This window comes from Gouania willdenowi, chromosome 11, assembly GCF_900634775.1.
Source record: "Gouania willdenowi chromosome 11, fGouWil2.1, whole genome shotgun sequence".
In the NCBI taxonomy this organism is placed as follows: Eukaryota; Metazoa; Chordata; class Actinopteri; order Blenniiformes; family Gobiesocidae; genus Gouania; species Gouania willdenowi.
In genome coordinates, this window is record NC_041054.1 from 6,811,447 (window position 1) to 6,834,697 (window position 23,251).

The window sequence follows — 23,251 nt, forward strand, 5'->3', positions numbered from 1 at the left end:
GTGCATATTTTCAGGGTCCACCAGCTAAACAGAGAATACCTTTATTTTGAATATAGTAATCCAGTTGGTTTTGTGGCCCTATCATTCAATCAAAACAAAAGTTTTTTCAATAAAAAAAAAATTAAAAATCAGTAAAAAAAAACCAAACAAAAAAGAACAACAACATGTCAATCATAAGAAACTGTTTTATTCAAAGAAAAAAGTGTTTGAATGCAAATAGAGATCTGGCAGTCAAAAATCTGCATTTGAACACTTTTCTTATTAACACCCTTTTTTTTTTATATTGAAGTCAGTTATTATTTTGATTATTGATTATTTTTATCTTTAATTGAAGTCATATTTTTTGCATTATAAATAAATGTTGGTTTGTGCAAAATAAATATTTTCATTTGAAAAAAACTTCACTTTGATTAAAAAAAAAAAAAAAAAAAAAAACACCCACAAAAACAAAGATTTTCAATCAAATAAATAAATGTTTAAATGCAAACAAATATTTGATACGCAAAAAAATGTTTGGTTTTTTCCAGCAATATTTTTAGGATTGAATAATAGACAAAAATTCCCAAATACAAAAACAAAAAATGTCTTCAATCAAAAAATATATTTTCAATCAAATAAGTCTTTTGTATGAAATAATAGTGTTCACATGTAATTTGTGGATGTCAGATATTTTCTTTCAAACACTTTTGATTGTTGATTGACAATATATTTTTTTAAATCTTAAAGCAACTTTTGTTTTGCTTCCAAATAACAACACAAATCTATTTCATAGATAATTTGAATTTTCTTTTTTTTAATGATCATTTTGGTCCAGTTTTTTAAAGCCTAACGTTTTACTAACCCAGATTATTTGAATATACTAAATAAATGTTAGAATACAATGTAAAACCATTTATTGTATTCTTAATGTTTTACTTTCCTCTTTGTGTACCTGTTTAATTCACGCTAATGGACTGCAGATGTAAATCACAGTATTTTCTAAGACATTTGTCACTTTTACGGCGACAACTCAGATTTCTGTCCTTGAACTGTTTTCACTCTGAATGTTTTCCATGTTTGAATGACGTTGAAACATGCTTGACTGTGTGAGGTGAGTTTTTCAACAACACATCCTCCTGCTGACACATGTTTCATAACTGCATGAGACATTCCTGGAAGAAACACACCTGAGGGCTTATACGCTCACAAACACAACCTGTCACCAACCAACTCTTTACTTTAGTCCTAAATGTAGGAAATTATCCTGAAGGCAATGCCAAAATCTAATCAAAAACTCAGATTTTTACTATTACACTTTTTTTTTTTTTTTTGTTCTTATTGAAACATAAATTTAAAGAAGAACAACAACAACAAACAATTGGACAATACAAATAAAGACAAATGTGTGAAGAAAGAAAGAAAGAAAGAAAGAAAGAAAGAAAGAACGAAAGACTTCATGTTGAGTTTTGGCTTCTGCAGGAAACATTAGAGCTGCCAAACTACAGTGGATCTGAGCACCTGGAGCCAGTCACTGGAACCAGTCTGACAGCAGTGCTGAGTGGGCGTCACAGAGTAAAGAAAGAAGCTCAGAGTAGAACCAGCAGCTGTCAAACATGCTCTCTTCCACATTTGTACATGTAGATCATCAGGGTTCCTCCTTTGAATGAGGAAACTCATGTGACTTTTTATTTTTATAGATTCACTGTGATTTAAACACACATACAATGCTAAAAAATGTATATAACATGTAAATATCAAATTAATATATATACTGTATATATATATGTGAATAAATCAAAATAAAGGTACATCTATGCAGGTATATCGATAGTTGTTTTATTTATTTAGGACAGATCATCTCATGTGCTGAATTGCAGTAATCCAGTGTTTTTCAACCTTTGGGTCAGGACCTCAATTGGGGTCTCCTGAATTGTCTAGTAATTATTAAACAAACAAAAAAAAAACTGCTTATAAATGAACTACATTTAAAAAAAATATCATTATTATTTAAATGACAAAATCACACACAATACTTAATAAAACAACTGTATTCTATACCTAAATATTAACGTTAATATTAACAATGTGACCTCTCGGATCAGACAATTTTGTTGGGCCCCGTTGTGATAAACGTTGCCCATCTCAGGAAAATACAGAGAATTAACTAATAATTGAAATGAAAAATAATTACGTTACTGTGAATTACGACATTTTTGTGTGAACTTGATTCACTACCACTGACGTCTAAAAATAATTGTCGTAAAATTTTATAGAATGTGTCTATTTGTACGGTTGCCGTACGGACAAACCCTGGTGCTATTAGTACGTTCACCGAAGTACAAGCACGTAGCGCCTTAGACTTAGTCATCATCCAATACGGTTAAGTTTTTTAGTCACATGACTTAAACTGGCCAATGACTGACCTATCACGTGACCTAAAGTGACCAATGAGGGATGCTACGTACTTATAGAATGTCGGTATATTGATACGGCAACCATACGGATAGCCAATGCCCAAGATGGAGATTTTTGTTAATTGGTTTGTAATTAGTTTGACGAATACAACTTTGTAATCTTCTTGTTTGTTTATCTTTAAATGATTCTAATCTCTTTTTTTGTTTCTATTGCTGTAATTGATATCCTTTTTTTTTATTTTTAACCACTTTTTATTGTGTATTTTTACATTTATTTTGTTGTTTTAGTTTTAGAATACTGTTGTTTTAGTTTTAGAATACAATCTTTCACTATAGTTAAAATGTTTCTTTAAGTATTCCCAGGTAATGTAGTCATTGCAATCTGCTCCCAAAGGTTTGTCAAGGTGTAAATGCCACAAAACGAAACACTGACCCAAAAATAAATGACGTCTACTTCTTGCAGCGCCATCTTGTGTTTTTATTGTGTAAAAACTGACATAGCGTCTCTATCCCGGAACTAAAAGAGTGAAATGAAATTAAACACTGGTTGAAATGGCGTCAGTGTCTCTCCGCGGTTGGTCTTTCTGTGCTGCGTCTTTGCTCAATTTCGCATTTGTCTTCGTCTCTGGCGCTGATTTTATCCGCTTTGTGTCGTTTCGAGCCATTTACCACAATATTACCGGAGAGACGACGCTCTGCCAAGGTAAAACTATATCCCAACAATTCCGCAAAGTTTTCATTTACTCTGTCTATTTCAGCGGTGTCGCCACCGCTCGTCACCAAGCCCGGCTAGCTCAGTCGGTAGAGCATGAGACTCTTAATCTCAGGGTCGTGGGTTCGAGCCCCACGTTGGGCGCTGAGTTTTTTTCCGTTAACTGCAAAAAGAAAACAATAACGTTATCAACTACAAGGTTTGCGCGCGCGTGCGTCTACGATAAACGCTCGGGAAACACGCGAAGTACTGAGATCACGTGTTCCAATCCCACTCAGTACCATCTAACGTTGTGGATATTTTTCATAATTTGTGTTAAGGTGTCAAAGTCCAAGTAAATTCCAACTATTAAAACTTAATACGCCATAAATACCGTGTGTTGTTTTATGCACCTTTTCATACTTACCACTTATTTTTATTCTATTTGAATACTTGATTTCTGTTCTTTATTATTGGCAGTGGCTATCCGTACGGTTGCCTTATCAATATAAAGACATTCTATCCGTACGCAGCCCCCATTGGGGCAGTTTAGGTCACGTGGTAGGTCAGTTTAGGTCGCGTGACTAACACTAAACCTTACCTTAACTCTAACCCTAAAAAATGTTGCGATGTTGAGAAGTTTTCATTTACTCTGTCTATTTCTCCGATGTCGCCACCGCATGTCATCAAGCCCGGCTAGCTCAGTCGGTAGAGCATGAGACTCTTAATCTCAGGGTCGTGGGTTCGAGCCCCACGTTGGGCGCAGAATTTTTTTTTTTAAATACCGGTAGTTTTTTTTTGTTAACTAAAAAAAAAGTTTGCAATTGTCGAGAATATTCTTTCAACTGCAAAAAAGAAAACGATTTCTTAATTATATCATTTCAAATTCATATATTTTCATTGCATGCTGTTACAATTAAGAATAGGAGGCGAGCTATAGCAAATCATAACTTATCTCCTTTTTGCATGAATTGAAGAAAAAAAATCCTCGTTTTTTCTGAATTAATGAGAAAAAAAAACGTTTTTCCATTTTTACAGGAAATATTTTTCGTTTTCAAAGAGTTGACAAGATAAGTTCTTATAGGAAATTCAGAAAAAAACAAAAAATATTCTCGATTAAGAATTGGTAAAATTATGTATAAGAAAAGTTTAAATATATGTATTTGAAAGTCTGAATATATTCAGAATATATGTATTCAGACTTTCATTTATTCTATATATTCCCAGTATCAATAAATATATAATTAATTTCCTTCTATGCCATATATTGTACACACAGCTTAATGCAGACACAGGGAAAATATCTGCACCAAACTAGACTCAGACATATTCTTGTTACTTGTAATCAAACTCATGATTTTCCCAGTAATTGATGGTTTTCTCTTCATTGTAGACTCCATACCATTGTCTGTGGCTCTACGGAACGGCTCCGTGCTCCGCTGTCTTCTGGTTGACGTGGGACTGTTGGCTCTGTTCATTGTGCAGCACAGTGTGCTTGCCTGGACCCCCGTCAAACAGGCCCTCCAATCAGTGCTGGGGGCCCTAAACAGGACAGCATATTGTTTTACCACTGCACTGGCCCTTCAGGTTGAACACCACAAGTTTGAATTCATTTCTAATCAGCTTTTTTTTTTATCATTTGTTGATATATTTCCCCCCCCATGTGACAGATTCTGGTGCGTTACTGGCAGCCTGTGACTGACGCCCCCTGTCTGTGGTCAGTACGTCAGACCCCCTGGAGTGTCTGGTTCCCTCTGCTGTGCTTCACGCTGCACTTTGTCTGCTGGGCCATCATCTGCAGCATCTTCATCATCTTTGATTACCTTGAATTGTTGGGTATTAAGCAGGTACACCCTTAGAGTAGAGTAGACTTAGTTCATCTCAAATAAGAGCTAGATCATTCAGGGTTGGGGTCAATTAGTAATTGTAATTGCGTAATTGGTATTTAATTACAATTATGACATCATTATAATTGAAATTGTAATGGAAAAAATTGGTGATGTTGCAATCGTAATTGAGTTCAGATAATTGACTTTGTAACTGTAATTGTCATGAACTTATCATTTGCAATGTACTGTAATTAAGTGCAAAAACTGTGGAACCATGTTATAGTTCTATGGCTTACACATACACATACGTAGTTAACAATTGTTAAAACATGTTTCATATCAAGTTTACATGTTAGAATTAGGATTATTTGGTTTAGAGACACAAAATAAATGTTTCCGTGGGGGGTTATTCTCTTGTTGTTCTGGCAACCATTAGCTTTACACGTCGCCATTGTTCAGAAACTGTAGAGACCAATGGAACACTGTTGCCTAGCAACAGCTCACAGGAATCAACGAATTTGCGTCATATCCTGTGCAAAATGGCGACTCTCCATAGTTGATGACCGACGGCATAAAATTGTTCTAAAAAGTTTTAATAAAAAAGGTGCACATTTTTTGTTCATTAGTAATATATTAAACACATACATTGTATACATTGTATACATTTTTACTACAGGTATTCTTTAAAAATAAAAAAAAAAGGCTCTGATGTCCACATCAAACATATTAATACTAATATTTTTCACAGATTAGGAAGCCTAACAAGGAAACCAAGAGAGAAAACCAAAGTAGATGATAGAGAAAACATTTTATTTATTTATTTTTATGTGCAATTTACAATATACAAATAACTTGAGTGTAACAAAAAATATAAATATATATATTTTTATTTTACAGCTGATTTAAGACATGCATCTAAACTGACCCGTTATTAATGAGACGCTAACACAAGAGGAAGGTTACGTTTTATGGGGTTATTTATTAAAGGCTCTGTAATTGTGATTAATTGACTTTGAACTTAGTAATTGAGAATGTAATTGTAATTGATTTAAGAGGGAAATAATAATTATAATTGGAGAAAAGGCAGGTCAATGTAATCAGAACTGAGTTGTAATTCAACGTGGATAATTGAAGATGTAATTGACCCTAACCCTGCTAGATATCATCAATATTGATCATTCTTATCCCTCTCCCAGGTGTATTATGAGTGTTTGGGTTTAGAGGATCCACTGACCTACAAGTCGGCCCCCGCCCAGCGCCTCCTGTCCCACCTCCGTCACCCGGTGTGCCTGGAGCTGGCTGTGGTGTTGTGGCTTCTACCGGCCTTGTCCCTGGACCGGCTCCTGTTGGCAGGGACTCTGTCCACCTACCTGGCCTTGGCCCACTCGTTGGACCAGCAGGATTTAGGATACCTCTGTGCAAAGCTCAGCCACAAGATGCAGCTTTTTGCTGAACCACCACAGGATGGCGCCATTCCCCCATCTGACCAGGACAAAGCAAAGTGATGTTAAGATGGTTCTTGCTACTGCTGCTGCTGCTGCTGCTACTGCTCTTTAGTATGGATGTGTATTGCATTCATTAAAAAAAAGAAAAAAAAATCCTGTTTTTATGAATCATTTAATGACTCGAATAACCCTACACAAAATTATGTAAAAATACACAAGATGAGTCAAAAACCCCACACAAAATTATAGAAAAATGCAAATGACTCAATGAATCAATATGGCTTAAAGATTATTAAGTTATTAGTAAAAAATTTTTTTATTTAAATCAAATTAAACAAGCAGGCCATGTTTGCTATCAATAAAGAAATAAAAAAAACTAGAAAAAGAAATGATTCAGAAAAATATGATTTTTTTTTCTTCAAGTGAATGTAATACATTTCCATACGTTGGTTCCTTTGCCTTATTTTAGACAGAAATACAAAATATATATATTTTTATTGTCAAAGGGTTAATTCATATAAATGCTGTTGATTAAAAATCAAGTACAACAAAGAAACGATTAAATATGTCACATACAATATGTTATTTTTTACTAGTCAAGCTGAATACTTTTAATTAAAGCTGTTACATTTGATGTGCTGGGTACAGTGTATTATTTTACTGTATGAGAAAAACAATGTTACTTTGGATAAAGCAGAGTTAAAACCTAACTTTTTGCTCATTTCTAGGGCTGTTCAATATGCCAATATTGTTTAACGCTACATTTTCGATTACCAGAGATAACCGATGCCTATATACTGTATATATAGACACCCTCCAAATTGGCTATACCAATGGTGGCCATCTTGGATTTCTTAATTTTGAGTGGCAACATTTGGTTTGCCAGTGTGGATCCAATTAAAAATAAATTCAACATACTCAAAAACCCCTCATGTACAAATTTTCCTGCTTTCTTCCAGAAGTGAGAATAATATTGCTACATATCTGCCAGGCTGAAGCAGATACAGTGATTCAGTTACTTGCTTAACAGCTCAATCATGCCACAACAAGAAACAAATCTGCAACAAGTGCAAAAGAAACTACAATATTTGCATTTTCTGAAGAAAACAAGCGAGGATGCAGCTTCTGCCCCGTGTTGCAGTAGCTGCATGAGGGAATTCAGAACACCCATCCGTTTATTCCACTCTAAAAATGGGAGCGGACCTGAACAGTCACTGCAGTGGAAGGGCTGTAGGTCAAAAACAGATGAAGATTATCCTTGAACAGACAACAGACAGCTAAATATTCTAGAAGTTGAGCGATTGCAGAATGGCCGAATAGCGGAAGTTCAAAGTTGAAGGAAAAAAAGTTGAAAATTATTGAAGATGCAGGAGGCATTACACCTCAACACATGACACATTCAAGGAGAAATCATGTGATTAGGCTTTTATTCATGTTGCAGGTTTGAAGCTGAAGTAAGTTACAAACATTTAGGAAGTATTCGGCCGATCAGGAACTTTGATCCTCAGACATGTCGCACATCATTGGTCTGTTTACCATTAACCAACACAAGTAACAGATCCAAACCATTGCAGTATGAGAAAAAATATCCATTTTCATTTTCTCCATTAAACACACAAGAAAGCAGAGTGTGACCAAATGATTGGGGAGGGGGGAGTGTTCTGGTTTGATTAATGCTGGAGTGTCAGTTTGGCTTTAGAAGGAAACCTTTTTTTTTTTTAACTAGCAGACAATGCAGCACCAATGCTGAGGAGCTGCAGCGAGTATTCCACACCATAGAAAACGGATTTTATTTCTTTACCAAAATTATTTTCAGAGTCCTCCCTATCTTCAGAAATGACGAGTCTTATGCACAGACGCCGTGGCTGTGTTGGCTCTACACAGCGGGCTGGAGCAGCTCCTGCAGCTCACACAGCGTCTCCTTCAGAGTGCGCGCGAACATCTCTGCGTTGGTCTCCTCGCAGCAATTGAAGGCGGTGATTGAGAAGTGGAAGTGGTCGGCCTGGGGGTTGTAACAAACGGCGTAGCCGTCGGGCACGAGAGGTCCGAAACACATCACGCTGTCCGTGTTGGCAGGGATCTGAAAAGGATGAAAATGAACAAAAAGGTGAATAAATATATAAAACTGAAAAATGATGGTCCATTGTTCTATGAATCTGTGATAACCACATTTATTTATTCATCTGAATAATATCCACAATTATACAGGAACGTTTATTATTATTTGTGCCATAGTATATACACTTAATGATGTAAATCATTGTTTTACTCAATATAAAATGGGTTAAAGGTGACCAAAAAAAATGGGATTTTAAAACACACAGAAATGGTTAGAAGTTCCAAATTAGAGTGGCCAAATACAGACAGAAAAAATGGTTCAAATAATGGGTATAACAAATCATGAATGTGATTAAATAGGCAAAAATAAGCATGAAATATGGTGAAAAGAGGTTAAAAGTGACAATAATGGGTTAGGTGGGAAAAGCAGTGTTAAGGGTTTAGAAGTGCCAAAAATGTCTTAAAAGTAGAAAAATGAAATATGGCAAGTTTGGTGCAGTTGCAGAAAAATCGTAAAAATAAGCAAAATTGTGCTCAAATTGAACAAAAACTATTTGTAGCGTCTTGAAGGCATCTGGCGACCCCCTCCCAGTGTCTCACAACCCCAAATGGGGTCAACCCCAAGGTTGAGAACCCCTGATCTAAACAATCCAGTTATAAACAACACAAAAACAAAACAAAGGAGCAGTCCATCATTATTGTACATTATTATTTATATTGCACATTACTCTCTGCATCATTCTCTTTTACCTTTTTAAGTGCATCAGCATAATAAGATAATTGGTTGATTACTTTGTATTTCTGCACATCTGCATTTCTTTAAAGCGCTAACGTTTACAAAAACCACTCCCACCTGTCCGGTTCTCAGCTTCCAGTGCGTGGCCAGGCCATAGGCCGTGTCCATGAAGATTTTGGGAATGCTCAGTCCTTCCTCGATGGCCTGCAGCTTCAGCCCCAGCAGGTGGAGATCAATCCCATGTCCATTGATCACCTGAAGAGCAGTGGACATTTTCAAAGCGTTATTAATCCTCAGGGGACCAAAAGTGTCCTTTTTGCTTATTCAGTTTTTTTAAATTCTCAATAAAGACTAACAGAAAGGGCATGAACGTTAAAAAATAAATAAATACAGAAATATGATGAAAACTTTATATCTATGGTTAGGTCTGAAGTTGTTTAAGAAACCTAACGTAAAAAAATGGGGAAGAAAAAAATGTATCCAACAAATTTATGACAGTTTTATGAAGGGTACCGTTTTGGTAGCTAAGCTCAAGGGTTAATGTGTTAAACAGGGCAGGCAGAAGTCATGTTTTGTAAGGTTTGATGTTCACCCTTTCTGTCAGAGCGCTGTGAGCGTCCACGGCTTCCCTGAGCAGCTGCAGCTTCGCTTGTCGCTGCAAACAGAAAAGAAACAAAACAAGTTAAATAAATCCAAAGTGGCAACGCACACAGGAGTGAATCCAAGACTCTCAGTAGCAAAGATGATCAAGAGATTGCAGCTAATCTCACCCCAATGGAGGCATCGTTGAAGGCGAGGATGAATTTCAGCGATTGATTCGTAGGCGAGCGGATGAACTCTGTTCTTCCTCCTCGAAACATACGCTGAGAGGCGATATCGCAGGTGGGACACACCTCGCTGTGCACTCTAGGGATAGAACCAATTAAAGCAACACAATAAGGTTCATTTTAGTCCATTTAAAAAAATGTTTTGCATTTTTCCCTTTAGTGCTAAAATTTAAAAAAAAAAATCTACCAAAAACCAATGAAACTCTGAACATTAAAATAAAAAAAGAAATCCTCAAAATTGTCACAGCAAGTTTTTTTGGAATAATATGTTAAGTTTTGTCAGTAAATTGACTTTGATCGAATGACATGTTTCGACTTAATGAACTTTTAACATATTATTCAAAAAAAAGAAAGAAAAAAACTTGTTGGAATTATTACGCGAATGTCAATAAAACATCAGCAGCAGACACCTCTGAAGAAGGCTGGCAGTTGACAGTCGAAACATAAAAAGTTGTCTGAATAAATGAAACCTTAACATATTATTCAAAAAGAAGACAAAAAATTGATTAAATTGATTAAAAGATGCAAGTACAATTTGAGGGTAACAGGAGGGTTAATAAGGATATTGTTGTTACCACAACCAACACATTCAGTCAGTTGTCTACGGTGGTGCATTCACTGACTTGTAGTAGACGAGCTGCAGTGCGATCTGGATGAAGGAGTTGGGACTCATGTTGTACGACTTTGGGAGATCTTTGCCGAATATTTTGAAGTTAAACACGTTGACATCGAGGTCGTTGATGAGTCTAAGGAATGACAACGAGACAAATCTTAAAAAATAAATTAACACAGGAAGAAGTGGTGACAGAAAAAACAAGATTCTTGCCAGGGGCAGTAAACAAAAGAAAAAATAGATTTGCGTCAATGGGTCGTTTAAGTTTGAAAATTCATGAAAAAAATCACAACCAGTCGACGCTTTCTGCTTCATTTTTGCTACAGCACCATACAGGTGCAGTGTGGCTTCACCATTTACATTGTGAAGAAGAATTGCGCAACAGAAGGGCAACGCTTAATAAATAATACAATAAAATTTTGAGGTTGTCAGAAAGTGATTGATAGTAATTGTTGCTAACAAAAAGCCTAATGCTGCGTTCACACCGGATGCGTCACGAAATGTCCGTAAGTCCATACTAAGTCAATGAATAGATGCGTCCCAGATAGGGAATCTTTACTGTGCGGAGGTGCGGTCCGATCCACACGTCAAGTGCGTTGGCCGTGCGAGTGCGCTCTTGATTTTTATGCATATCCTCACATTCGCAAGAGTTGAAAATATTGAACTCCTGCGACTGTTTCGCATGATGAAGCCATTCAGAGTCTTTGTTGACGATGACGTCAGGCCGTCAACACGGACACCGGTCTGTTCACCCATTCAACCATGGAGTAGAAGCTGTGTGTGACCACCTGGAGCTGTATGACACGGTCTTTATAATCGGGACCGGACTAGGAAGGATTTTGCGTGGAGGAGAATCAGCGAGGAGGTGGTAGTAGCAGGTAAAAGTTCTCTCTGTAGCACTGAGCTAGCATAGCATTAACCGCTAATCACACCGGCTTTTTTCACTGGTGGTTTATGCTTATTAGAGGAGAAAAAGAACGAAGCTCCTCGCTCCAGCAGGCAGTGAAACTCACCAAGATGGATGTGTCACTGGTGGGCGGGGCTTCGCTTGAAGATAATGGGGACATTTTTTCGATCCTGCGGTACGTTTCATGTATGAACGCAGCATTATACTTTTGACTTAAAGTTAATATCCGGAGTTTCTGAGAAATCTATGGTCTACTGCCAGTGGTCATTCATATATATGACTGTATATAAGTCCCTCCTTCATCCTATAGACCCCGATACAAATGGAAACGATTGCCGTGTGCGCCCAGCTAATAGGCTTCGACTTCCTGTTTTTGAGACTGTCAATCAAAGTGAATAATAAATATGATTTTGGCTCTTACCTGACCCATAGACCTATATCAATGAGACTTTATGTTCCGCGATGCACGTGCAGAAAAGTAGAGGCGTGGCTTCTGGCAGAGGCAGGGGGAGGAAGTTAGGCTGTTGAGGCCAGGACATCGAGATGTCCTCTCAGAAACTCCGGATATCAGCTTTAAGCAGCATCACAATAAAACTGGCACAATGATTATCTAACAGTTTGCTGGGCCGTGCTCACAGATTTTCTGATACATTTTGTGATGATTCCATGAGACTGGCGTGGCTTTACATCGGACTGAGTGTTTTCCATCTTTTGAAGATTTCAGCACAGAAAGCAAACATAAAGTGGAGGCCAAAGCAGCGAGGTCGAAGGTGAGCAGAGTTTAGCGTTAGGTAAACAATATTCATAGGCTGGTCACGTGCACAGGACAGGGAGCTTACATATCCAAGTTCTGCTTGGCCTGCTCAATGTCCCACTTGATTTCTCTGTCGATGTGGAAGTAGAGCTTCTTGGGCATTGGCAGAGGAACGATAGGCGCCCTCTTTGGGTCGGGTTTCTCACTGCGGGTGAGAAAATTCAACCAATGACCCCCCTCATGATAGTCATGTATTGTTAATAATACATCCTCATTACAGCAGTATTGCTTACATTCAGTTTGATTTATCGTAGAATAATCTATAAATACAAGTTTATTGAGCAAAATTTTCCTGTCCTCACATCACCTTTCTGTTTATTATTGTATTACTTTACTGTGAAACTGCACATTAAAAATAAAAGTATGCAAGTTTATCTTTCAGCATGAAAATTCACCAGGTGATTGTTGTCCCTGCATAGGCTTAAAGTCCGAATACGGTCCATTGTTCAACGAATCCTTAATAACCACATTTATTTATTCATCTGAACAATATCCACTGTTATCCAGGAAGTTTATTATTTGCGCCACAGTATATAGTCATCTTAAAGATGTAAATCCTTGTTTTAATCAGAAATAAAATGGGTTAAAAGTGACTAAAAATGGTGTAAAATGTAGTGAATTTTTTATTTTTAAAACCACAGAAATTGGTTAAAAGTTGGAAATTACAGTGGGCAAAAATGGACAGAAAAAGTGTCAATAATGGCTTAAAAGTGGCAGAAAAAAGTAGAAACAATTAGTTTAAACTGGCAAATAATGGACATGACAAATTGTGAATATGGTTAAATTGGAAAAAATAAGCATGGAACATGGTGTAGAGGTTAAAAGTGACAACAATGGGTCAAAATATGCAACATTAGGTGGGAAAAGTGATGGAAAGAGTTTATAAGTGCCAAAAATATCTTGAAAATGGAAAAAATGTGCAGAAAAGGCATTGAAGTTTGATGGAGTAGTGGCAGAAATGAGAGTAATGTAGCAAAAATGCATCTAAAGGAGCAAAACTCATGGGAATGTAGAGTACTTCATTCATTTTGGGATGCAGTTACTCAAACTTAAAAGGACATCATCTAAAAAGACTTAACTCAGGAACCTGCTTTTTTTATTTTGGGAATTCATCCCAAACATACTAAATATACTAATTGTGTACAGTTACTTATTGACATGGGTATACTTAGTACATACCAAACAAGCAAAAATGGGCCAAATTGTTCAAAAATATTCTTAGTTTCTTAAAACCCCTCCCAGTGTCTCCCGACCCCAAGCTTTATAGAACCAACAAAGACATTGGTGGTCTCACCAGTACTCCAGGATGTGGTGCAGCAGTGCTGCTACGGGTGGACCTTCAGCTGTGGCCTGTTCATACAGCAGCCCCCAGGATCCGTCTTCACCCACTACAAACTGGGAGACGACACAAGAGCCAGATAAATAAATAAATAAAATTTTCGGATTTGGCTAAACCAGCTCTCCACACATCATTCCCACCTGCAGAGTTTTGTCAAACCAGCGGTTCCCACTGTTGGAGAAAGTCCCGCCTCCATGAAGGATCTGCGCTGCCTTGCGGCTGGCGTATCTGTCAATCACAGGTGGACATCAAACAACAGCAGAGTTAGTCAGTTGTGTTTGTATTGTGCCAGGAATAATAAGCCCTTGTTTTAATGCTTGCCGGTTTATTTAAAGTTTTTCTAATGCTACATTTTCACAGTTATTTAATTACATCAACACAAGTTAAAGTCCAAAAGTAAAAGTGCACGTCGTGTACGTACTTCTCATCTGAAATCCTCATGACGGGAGAATCCAGACACACGGAGAAAAGTCCAGATTCAATCAGCCGCACAGACTCTTTGTTGAGTTTATCTGAGTCAAACAGAGACAGGAAGGAGAGAATAAAATCAAACATAAAATACATCTTTTAACTGTGAGTGAATTGTGAATTTCCCAAATTTTAGAAAGAAATTAATCTATACTGACACAAAAAAGGCTCAGACAACCAAAACCATATTTGTTTGAATTGTAATTGAACAAGGGTAATTGAAAACAAAATTATAATTGAAAAATATAATTGACACCAACTATAGTTAGTGTCATAAATTAAACTCTGTAGTGCATTCACCTGCAGACTTTAGCTTATTTACTGACAACGTATTTTAACTACGTGTGATATCAAAGCTACAGAACCCTGCTTTTAACGCCAGCCCACCTTTGAGCAGGCGGTTATAGGCCTCGCCCCACGTGTGCCGATGCTCGCTGGTCAGGATCCCCATCGGCTCCTTGTCCGTTTTCCATGACTGGGATCGGATCCTCAGCAGCTGTGCGTGGATTTGACTCTCGGTCATCCGCGAGCCATCGCTATTGTAAACTTCCAGCTGGAAGAACTGCACCACAAGAAACGATTGATCCACACTGACACATAAACGTCACACGTTTATAGATTGTATCATGTAATGTTTTTAAATATTACTTTCTTAGATATACTGCATTATTGTTTATTGAGATCCCCATTCGCATATGGCTGTATCTGCGCACACAGGGGGGCAGACGTCACATGTTCGGTAGCTGATCCTCTTCCACAGAGCATTTAAATGAGCTCCTTTATGTCCAATTTTCACACGTTCAGAAAGTAAATCTTTGTTTTGCTCCACCTTAAAAGTGAAGATGGCGATTTTCATCTTGAATTTTTTTATTTTCTTGTTTGACCTAAATGGACGGGGCCTTCGAAACACTAAGCTGCCGCAACACCCGATCATTGTATCCTTTCACGCAGCTTTCATCACAATTGCTCGCCATATTTTTACACTTCCAACACTAACTTCCAACTACACAGCCTCGTTTCTGCTGGTAACAACAGCCCCGTCCGTTAGGCTAATTCTGCATGCTGAGTCGGCGTAGGTCCGCATACAAGAAGCAGGTAGTTGGTGACAAAGGTGACATTTAATTCTCTCCTAACATACAACCTGGATGATGCACTTTTATCACTAAGGGAGAGCCAATAGAAAAACTAAACTTCCCACAATGAAAACAGACCTGTTAATGCAATAATAATAATGCAACATTAATTGAAAGCGACAGGCCGGGCCGATGAACGCATGTGCGTCATATCTTGTCCAAAAAGCCTGACAGTATAAAATTGTTCGAAATAAAACCTTTTAATGCATTTTTTAGGTGCACATATTTTGTTTATTGTTAATACATTAAACACATTTTTTTGTTATGTATAAATTTTCACTACAGGTACTCTAAATACTTTATTTTCAGTCTCAGTCATATTAGGCTGTGCTGCACCACAAATCCACACACTCAGATTTGCGAACACAAAGTCAGACCTGACTTCTGCTAACAGAAAGCTAACACAAGAGGACGGTTAAGTTCTATGGGCGTATTCATTAAAGACTCAGTAATTGTGATTAATTGTAATCGAACTTTAGTAATTGTAATTTACTTTCAGGGGGAAAATAACAATTGTAATTTTAATTGGAAAAAATACTGGTCAACGTAATCATAATTGAGATGTGATTGAACGTGGATAATTGAAGACGTAATTGTAATTTAAAAATGTAATTGACCCCAACCCTGGTAACTACAGGTGGAGCAGGAGTGGCACATGTAAAAGAAAAGCTGCCGTGTCACCTGGTAGTTTCTCACGACCGTGATGTGCGTGGGCGAGCGTCTGGAGCGGCCGTAGTGAGCGACGTAGTCGTGTTTGGGACCTGGAATCCTGCATGAGGAGAAGAGGAGCGGATACAGCTCCATGCACAGAGGCTTCCCCCGCATATATTCCACGGGCAGCTGCCCCCTGACACACACACACACACGCGCAGTAAAATGTTGTCACTTTGTAGACAGCTTTAGCGTGCTCTCTGCTGGGATGCACACACAGCATTTTAACATCGAGTCTGCCAGAGAAGCAGGAGCATGGCTCACCTTATGGAGGTAGATTTGTGTCTTTATTATTCAATCAGAAAAAAACCTTTTTAATCAAAAAGTTTACTTCAATCATAAATACAGTAAATATTTTCAAAGATAAAAAGTGATTAAATGCAATTGAGGCCCATATAATTATTTTTGAACACTTCTTTTGATTGAAGTAAACTTTTTTTATATTGAAAACTGAATTTTTTTTACTGAAGTCATTTATTTTTGTATTTGGGTCATATTATGGGTCGTACATTTGTCTCTGTTATTCAATAATAAAAAAAAAAGCATTCAAATGCAATTACTTGGTCTCAATTATTATTTTTTTGCATCTGAAAACTTCTTTTCATTGACTGAAATTATTTATTTCTGATGGAAGTAAACTTTTTTTGATTGAAGTGATTTTTTTTTCTTTGACACAAATCTAATTCTATATCACCCCAGTAATTTTTATAAAGCCAAACTTTACACAGTGGCTTATCAGCGTGAAGAAATCCTTCATTGGTGGTGATGTAATATCAGTTTTATCTTCACAAACAGGAACTTACATTTTGATTTTGGCCTTGAAGTCTAGGACAGCTGCAATGAGCTTGGACGCAAACCTGAAAACAGAAGTTGAATGAATCAGTGTGAAGTTATACACATTTCCCATTTCAGCTAAAATTAATCATATGCCTCATAATGCAGTTAAATTGTTGTCATATTTAAAAGGTTTGCTTGCAAAATTCCAGCCCTCGAGTGGATGTGGCTGCGGATCAGTCACTCACAGAATAAATGTGTGCGACGCTAAACAATAAACACACAACAAAGGTTTGAGCTCATTGAAAACATGTATTTCTTCGAATTTTAAACTTGAAGAATTTAAAGAATGTAGAGTTGCTGCGCACATTTGTAGCTGCAATGTTTGCACTTTGAAAATCAGTTTAGAGATGTAATCGTAACATTTTCACGCTAGAAATTAGGGAAACATTGCATTCACTTGGAGAAAAAAATGTGGTTTTCGGAATTATTTATTGTGTTTTTCAGTTTTTTTTTTTTGGACCATTTTTTTTCTTCTGATTTTTTGAGTAAATTTTTTTCTGTTTTTCATGCCAACTTTTTTTGTTTTTCTGAACTTAGAGGGCATTTGAAACAATGCATTTATTTCTTTATTGAAAGCAATCATGGCCGACTAGTTAAATTTGATAAAAATGTACTTTGAACTCGGTTTAAGACAATGGGAGACAGTTCTAAGCTATATTAAAGGCATTACAATTAGTCTATCGACTTTACGCAGCACAAAATTAGCAAGAAAAATAGAAAAAATTCCTCCAAAAAACAAAAAAATTTGTCCTAAAAACAGAAATAAAACTGCCCAAAAAAAACAAGAATTCTTAAAAAAAAAATAACGATTTTTAAGTCAATGCAATTCGCTTCCGTTAGAAATGATTTAGAAATGTTCAAATCTGTACCTCATGAACACATTAAACCACCTTTGCAGGCTGAATCAGAACTTAATTTAAATTGTGTCTTTGTGTTTGGCTGCTTGTGTTTCTGTGACTTTGACAACATCCAACCATACAGGGGGGTGGGTTTCTCTGCTTGGCCATTTGTTGACTTACACCAGCTGGCTCTTCCAGTCATTGTAATCCCTCCGGGGAAGAGAGATGGCTGGGCTGGAGTGCACGGGCAGCGGCTGTCTACTCTCCAAGTACGCCCGCTGCACCCACCAGTCTGCAATCTGCACAAGAGATACAACACGCAGAAAACCAGGGTTATTATAATGGCCTTTGGGGGGTGGGGCACAAATGTCAACTGTATTTCAGTAAATTATTCTGATTTATTTATTTAATATTTACATTTTTGGAACAATTTCAGGTGGATTTTGAGTCAGTAAAGTCACATATTGGCACAAAAAAAAAAAAAAAAAAAACTATCTGTGAAAATCAGCGTAATATGCATCAATGACCCGTTATTAGGAAACATTGAAAACTGATGGACAGAATATTTAGATGTCCCATCATTGACCCAAATACAGAACCAACATAAGATTATTTCTCCAACGCAGCTAAAAACAAAGCTGATAGTATTGCATTTTATTCCAGCCGTATGCAAAATAACTTGAGAATTGATAACATTTCAAGGTGATTTTTTTTCACAACAGGGGTTCTCAATCTTTTGAACAATTTGAGTCCAATTTTTCCTCTTTCTGCAACTAAAATCAATTTGTCATATTTTAACCTATTTTCATCACTTTTTCTTGCCATATTTTAGCTCCTTTTAATGCAGTATATGCCTTTTCTGCACATTTTTCCACTTTCAAAACATTTTCAGCACTTAGAAACCCTTTCCACCACTTTTCCCACCCAATGTCACATGTTAACCCATTATTGACACTTTTAACCTATTTTCACCATATATCATGCTTGTCTTTGCCAATTTAACCACATTCACAATTTGTCATGCCCATTATTTGCCAGTTTAAACTAATTGGTCATAATCTTTAAAATACATTACCCCAACCCCCATACCTCCCCTAATTTCTGCCACTTTTAAGCCAATATTGACACTTTAAATCTTTTACCACTTTTTCTGTCCATTTTTGGCCACTGTAATTTGCAACTTTTAACCAATTTCCGTGTTTCTTTTAAATCACATTTCACCACTTTTCTGCCATTTCTGATTAAAACAAGGATTTACATCTTTAAGATGCATATACACTAAACTTCCTGGATAACAGTGGATATTATTTAGATAAATAAATAAATGTGGTTATCACAGATTCAAAGAACAATGGACCATCAATTTGCTGACTTTATTTTGAAGGTTTTAACGATTCACAAACTGAAAAGGTTGAGAACCACAGTGTTACACTATAAAGACTAATTGCATTTGAGGCTTTCAGCATTTACTATTATCTCTAAATATCCCCAAATTAATTCTCTGTAGGCCTCAAAAAATCGACGTACCCAATAAAATGTCTCTGTGCCCACACCGACTGTAGATACAAACATACCCAGTTCTTTGTGACTCTGGCTCTCTTCTCCAGCCCTTCCTGAAGCTTTGGGCCGAGGCCGCCCCTCCGGCCGAACTCCTGCACCATCCGCCGGGTGTGACTGATTTCGTCGGGGGGCAACAGGGGCTCCAGAGCACTCAGGTAGCCCTGGAGGGTGTTGGCCAGAGGCGGCACAGGTTGGGGGGGCACAGAGGAAAACAAACATGCCTCTGGTCTCCTGGAAATCTGCAAAAAAAAGAAAAAAGGTTGATGGCTTTGAGCAAAAACAATGTTGCTGGAATGGAATGCTGTTAAAACTGAATGAATGTCAGTCTAAAAGATATCCTGTGGCATTTTATTTATTATGGATAAGTGTGTATTTTAGGGTATGGGAGCTGCGCCGTAGGTACTGAACTACTTTCTTTCTCTCCCCATGTCCTCTACTGACTTTCTTCCTTTAAACGCTAAGGAGAATTCCCCCACAGACTCTTATACAAGTGAATTCAGCCCCTTCGAGCTCAATGCGGGCAATGATGAAATTTATGGGACTTTCTTTAATCCTGACACTAATTATTACAACTCAATCTCTGCTAAACTGTTGTGTAACTAGATCGTCTGCCTCATTAATCGATAACATACTTTTCAGTTCTCTAGACTTTGAAACCACCTCAGGGCGACTGATACACATATGCTCAATCCTTCAAAACCCAAAAGCAACAATTCTGCCTGTGGACACCTTAAATTTCAAAATTTCACTAGAAACCACTTGGTATCTTTTAAGACGGCTATTAGCCACGTCTCTTGGGATGAGGTTCTTGGGCTAAAAGATGTCGATGCAGCTTATCACCTATTTCTGGCTCACATTAGTTCTACTTTAGAATAATCTTTTACCTTAATTAACTCCAAATTCAAGAATACAGTAAGTCTTCTAAAGGAAAACCTTGGGTTACAGAAGATTTAAAGAAACGCTCCCGTTAAGAAAAAAAAAAAAAAAAAACAACTTTTTGTTAATGTTGGTTCTGCTCTGGCATCGAGTATTTTGGAAGCAGATGGAAACCCCTTTAGCTTTATTAAGGGAGAATATCCTTCTTTCAACGCCTTTGATCCTCCAACTACACAGGAAGTCTGTAAAATCATCATAGAACTAAATATTTCAGCCCCAGGTCATGATGGCATTAAGAACATTTTGATTCAAGAAACTATTGATCTATTTACGGTAATTCAACCATTAACCCATGTTCTTTCCTTATCTCTCCAATCTGGCATTATTCCCCTTGACCTCAAAATCGCTACCCATATTCAAAGCTGGTGATACAGATGATTTCAGTAACTATCGTCCCATATCTATTCTACCCTAACAAAAAAGTTTGTTCTTGGGGTCTTTTTTAGACCTCAGTAATTCCTTTGACACAGTTAATCACAGTATCCTGATCTCATAATTAAATAGATATGGAATTCAGAATACTACCCTGAATTAGTTCAAAAATTACTTAATCGAAAACAATGTGTGTCACTGAATGGTTATTTTGCATGGAGTTCCTCAGGGATCAAACTTGGGCCCTTTATTATTTCTAATATATTTATATAAATGATCTAATCATATCTTAAAAACATTTTCTTTCCTATATTATTTATAAAAAACTGTAACTTCATGATGTTTTGCAATATAAACAGCAAGCAAACTTATACATTAATGGTTTTGAAATCTTGCAAGTCAATACCACTACATTTTTGGGAATATTCGTTGATGAAAACCTGAATTGATCTAATCACATATATCTTGTTTGCAAAAGAACCGCAATGAAGACAATATACTATTAAATTCTATACATTTAAAATTCTGTAGAATAATGTTTGATTTAATTTGACTTGATTTTTATTGATCATGTAAATGGCAATTTAAAAACAGTTTAAAATAAAATAAAATAAAGAAATAAAACAGTATCTTGCATCTTCATATTCTTATGCATCTCTATTTACATGAACTCAATGTTATATAAAGAAGATTTTTTTTTTTTTAGTTCATGTATTTGTAAGGCTACAAAAAGTAACTTGAATTTGATAATGCATGATCATGTGGTCAACACATGCCTAATGCTAATTTGTTGCCACACACAAAGCATGCATATTTAACCGGCACATTGGCGGTTAAATGAATCTGTCCCCACACAATTTAAAATCTATATTTTCCTCCAGAATAGTGTTTTTGTTGGTTTAGTTATCTTACCAGGGATTTAAAACTTAAGATTAGCCACAGGTACAGCAAAGTTGATGGTCTGTAGATGTTGCAGGAGGTGAAGTAAGAAGCTGAGTCATTGCACAACTTGATGTATTTTTAAGTTAACAAATTGCCATATTTTGATTTTATATGTCATTAATCATTAATAGCTTGTGTAAAAAAAAAAAATAATTAAAAAAACAACTATTTCTTGCATTAGTTTTTTTTAAAGCCAGGGAGCCATTGCAAAAGAGTCAAAGAGCCACATTAGGCTCCAGAGCCGCGGGTTGTAGACCCCTGTACAAACCCATTGGGCTTCGCTCCCTCCTTGCACCTTAAGTGTTTGGGGGTTTTTTTAATGTGAGCTAAATAAATGAATGAAAAAATGAAATGAATGTATATGTTGACAAACTCCAGTAAAGTCGTGCATGTCTGCACAGAGCAAACACATGCCAAACAAAAGGAAGGAGGGCGCAGCTGCAAAGCAGAATCAAAATAGGAAGTGTAAGCGATCGGGCTGTGGAAACCGGATCAGCCCAATACTAATCATGGAATCATCTGCTTTGAAAACAACATTCATCTGACTGTATGTGAGAGCGAAGACCAAACGTTCAACAGTACAACACATTAAAGTGACAGACGGACCAAAAAATGTAACGGAACTCACCCGAGACAGCCACGTTCTGCAGGGAACTTTCCTCGAGATCATCTTTTCTTTAATAACTCACAAACCTAAAAAAAAAAAAAAAAAAACGTCGCTACTTGCTAACCTACTTTTGCTGCAACAAATGCTCACAGCGTCAAAACCACCAGGATAGCGCCTCCTACTTCTCCATGATGGACGCTCACCAGCGTCCACATCACTCGACTGACTTCAGACTTGAAAACATTTGTGTGTTGGAGGATTTTAAAGAGAGGAAATCTCTTTAAAAATAAGGTCGCACGAGCCCCACCGAGGTCTGTAACTTCAAGCTGCACGCGCATGCAGACGCTCACGTACACCTTAAACAGTTTTCAGCACGTGCTGACGTATTTGTGTTTCCGTAAAAAGCAACGTGACGTGATGCAGTACCTCATGTGACCACGGGAGGTCGCTGCTTTCAGATAAAAATTAAAAAAATATATATTTTATATATAAAATATAAAATAGTACAGTACAAATAAGGTAGGGGACAAATATGCAGAGGCACAGCTTCAGAGTAAAACATTATACAAAAATACTGAAGAGAACACAAATCAAAAGGCTTTCATATGAGCTAAAATTATGAGGTGAATGATATAAAACTGTTTCTTTTTCACAGATGGCCAAACAATGTGTTCAAAGCATAAAGAGAAGTTAGGTTAAATAAAAAAAGTTATCACTACATCTTTATTTTTCCTCTTTAGTTGATTTTTATGGCTGTAGTGCCACCTTCCTTTCCCCTCTTCCTCCCAATGTGTTGCCAAATGCCACCTTTGTTTAATTTTCTGTTTGATGATGTCCCTTACTTCTGTTTTGCTGAGCTGAACTACTAGATCGATGTTACTGTACCTTGTGGCCTCTTTTGCTTTTTTGTTTTTAAATTTATCTGCCATTCCATTTCCATCTTCAGTTTTCTCCCTTTTTTTTCCTTCATGACCTCCTCCAAGGAGTTAATGAGGTTTACTTAAATAAAAAAAAGAAATATTTTCAATGAAAGAAAAAAGTGTTCAAATGCAAATAATAAAATTGAGACCCAAATAATTGCATTTTAACACTTTTTTCTTTGATTGAGAATTATTAATTGATCAATTTTAATGGTTTGAAGTGAGTATTTTTCTTTCAGCTCAAACTATTTGGTCTGATTTCAAGATTCAACAA

The 23,251-nt window shown here is 36.8% G+C and overlaps 2 protein-coding genes and 2 non-coding genes across 4 annotated transcripts; 3 read left to right on the top strand and 1 right to left on the bottom strand.

Annotated features, from left to right (window-relative positions):
- The first annotated feature begins 2,907 nt into the window (after positions 1-2,907).
- Positions 2,908-6,992, top strand: nrm (nurim). The gene is made up of 4 exons (XM_028460833.1): positions 2,908-3,096; positions 4,478-4,671; positions 4,755-4,931; positions 6,110-6,992. Exons 1-4 carry the CDS (start codon positions 2,946-2,948, stop codon positions 6,416-6,418), a joined length of 831 nt encoding a protein of 276 aa, XP_028316634.1. The 5' UTR covers positions 2,908-2,945; the 3' UTR covers positions 6,419-6,992.
- trnak-cuu (transfer RNA lysine (anticodon CUU)) lies at positions 3,177-3,249 on the top strand. Its single transcript has one exon. It is a non-coding gene; the product is annotated as a tRNA-Lys (tRNA).
- trnak-cuu (transfer RNA lysine (anticodon CUU)) lies at positions 3,775-3,847 on the top strand. Its single transcript has one exon. It is a non-coding gene; the product is annotated as a tRNA-Lys (tRNA).
- A 776-nt stretch (positions 6,993-7,768) lies between the features above and the next one.
- cratb (carnitine O-acetyltransferase b) lies at positions 7,769-22,459 on the bottom strand. The gene is made up of 15 exons (XM_028460832.1): positions 22,079-22,459; positions 19,215-19,439; positions 17,821-17,939; positions 16,768-16,821; positions 15,935-16,100; positions 14,508-14,682; positions 14,074-14,164; positions 13,793-13,880; positions 13,608-13,708; positions 12,339-12,458; positions 10,603-10,725; positions 9,923-10,058; positions 9,745-9,807; positions 9,270-9,407; positions 7,769-8,438 (listed from the first exon to the last, which is right to left on the bottom strand). Exons 1-15 carry the CDS (start codon positions 22,118-22,120, stop codon positions 8,235-8,237), a joined length of 1,845 nt encoding a protein of 614 aa, XP_028316633.1. The 5' UTR covers positions 22,121-22,459; the 3' UTR covers positions 7,769-8,234.
- Between the last annotated feature and the right edge of the window lie 792 nt (positions 22,460-23,251).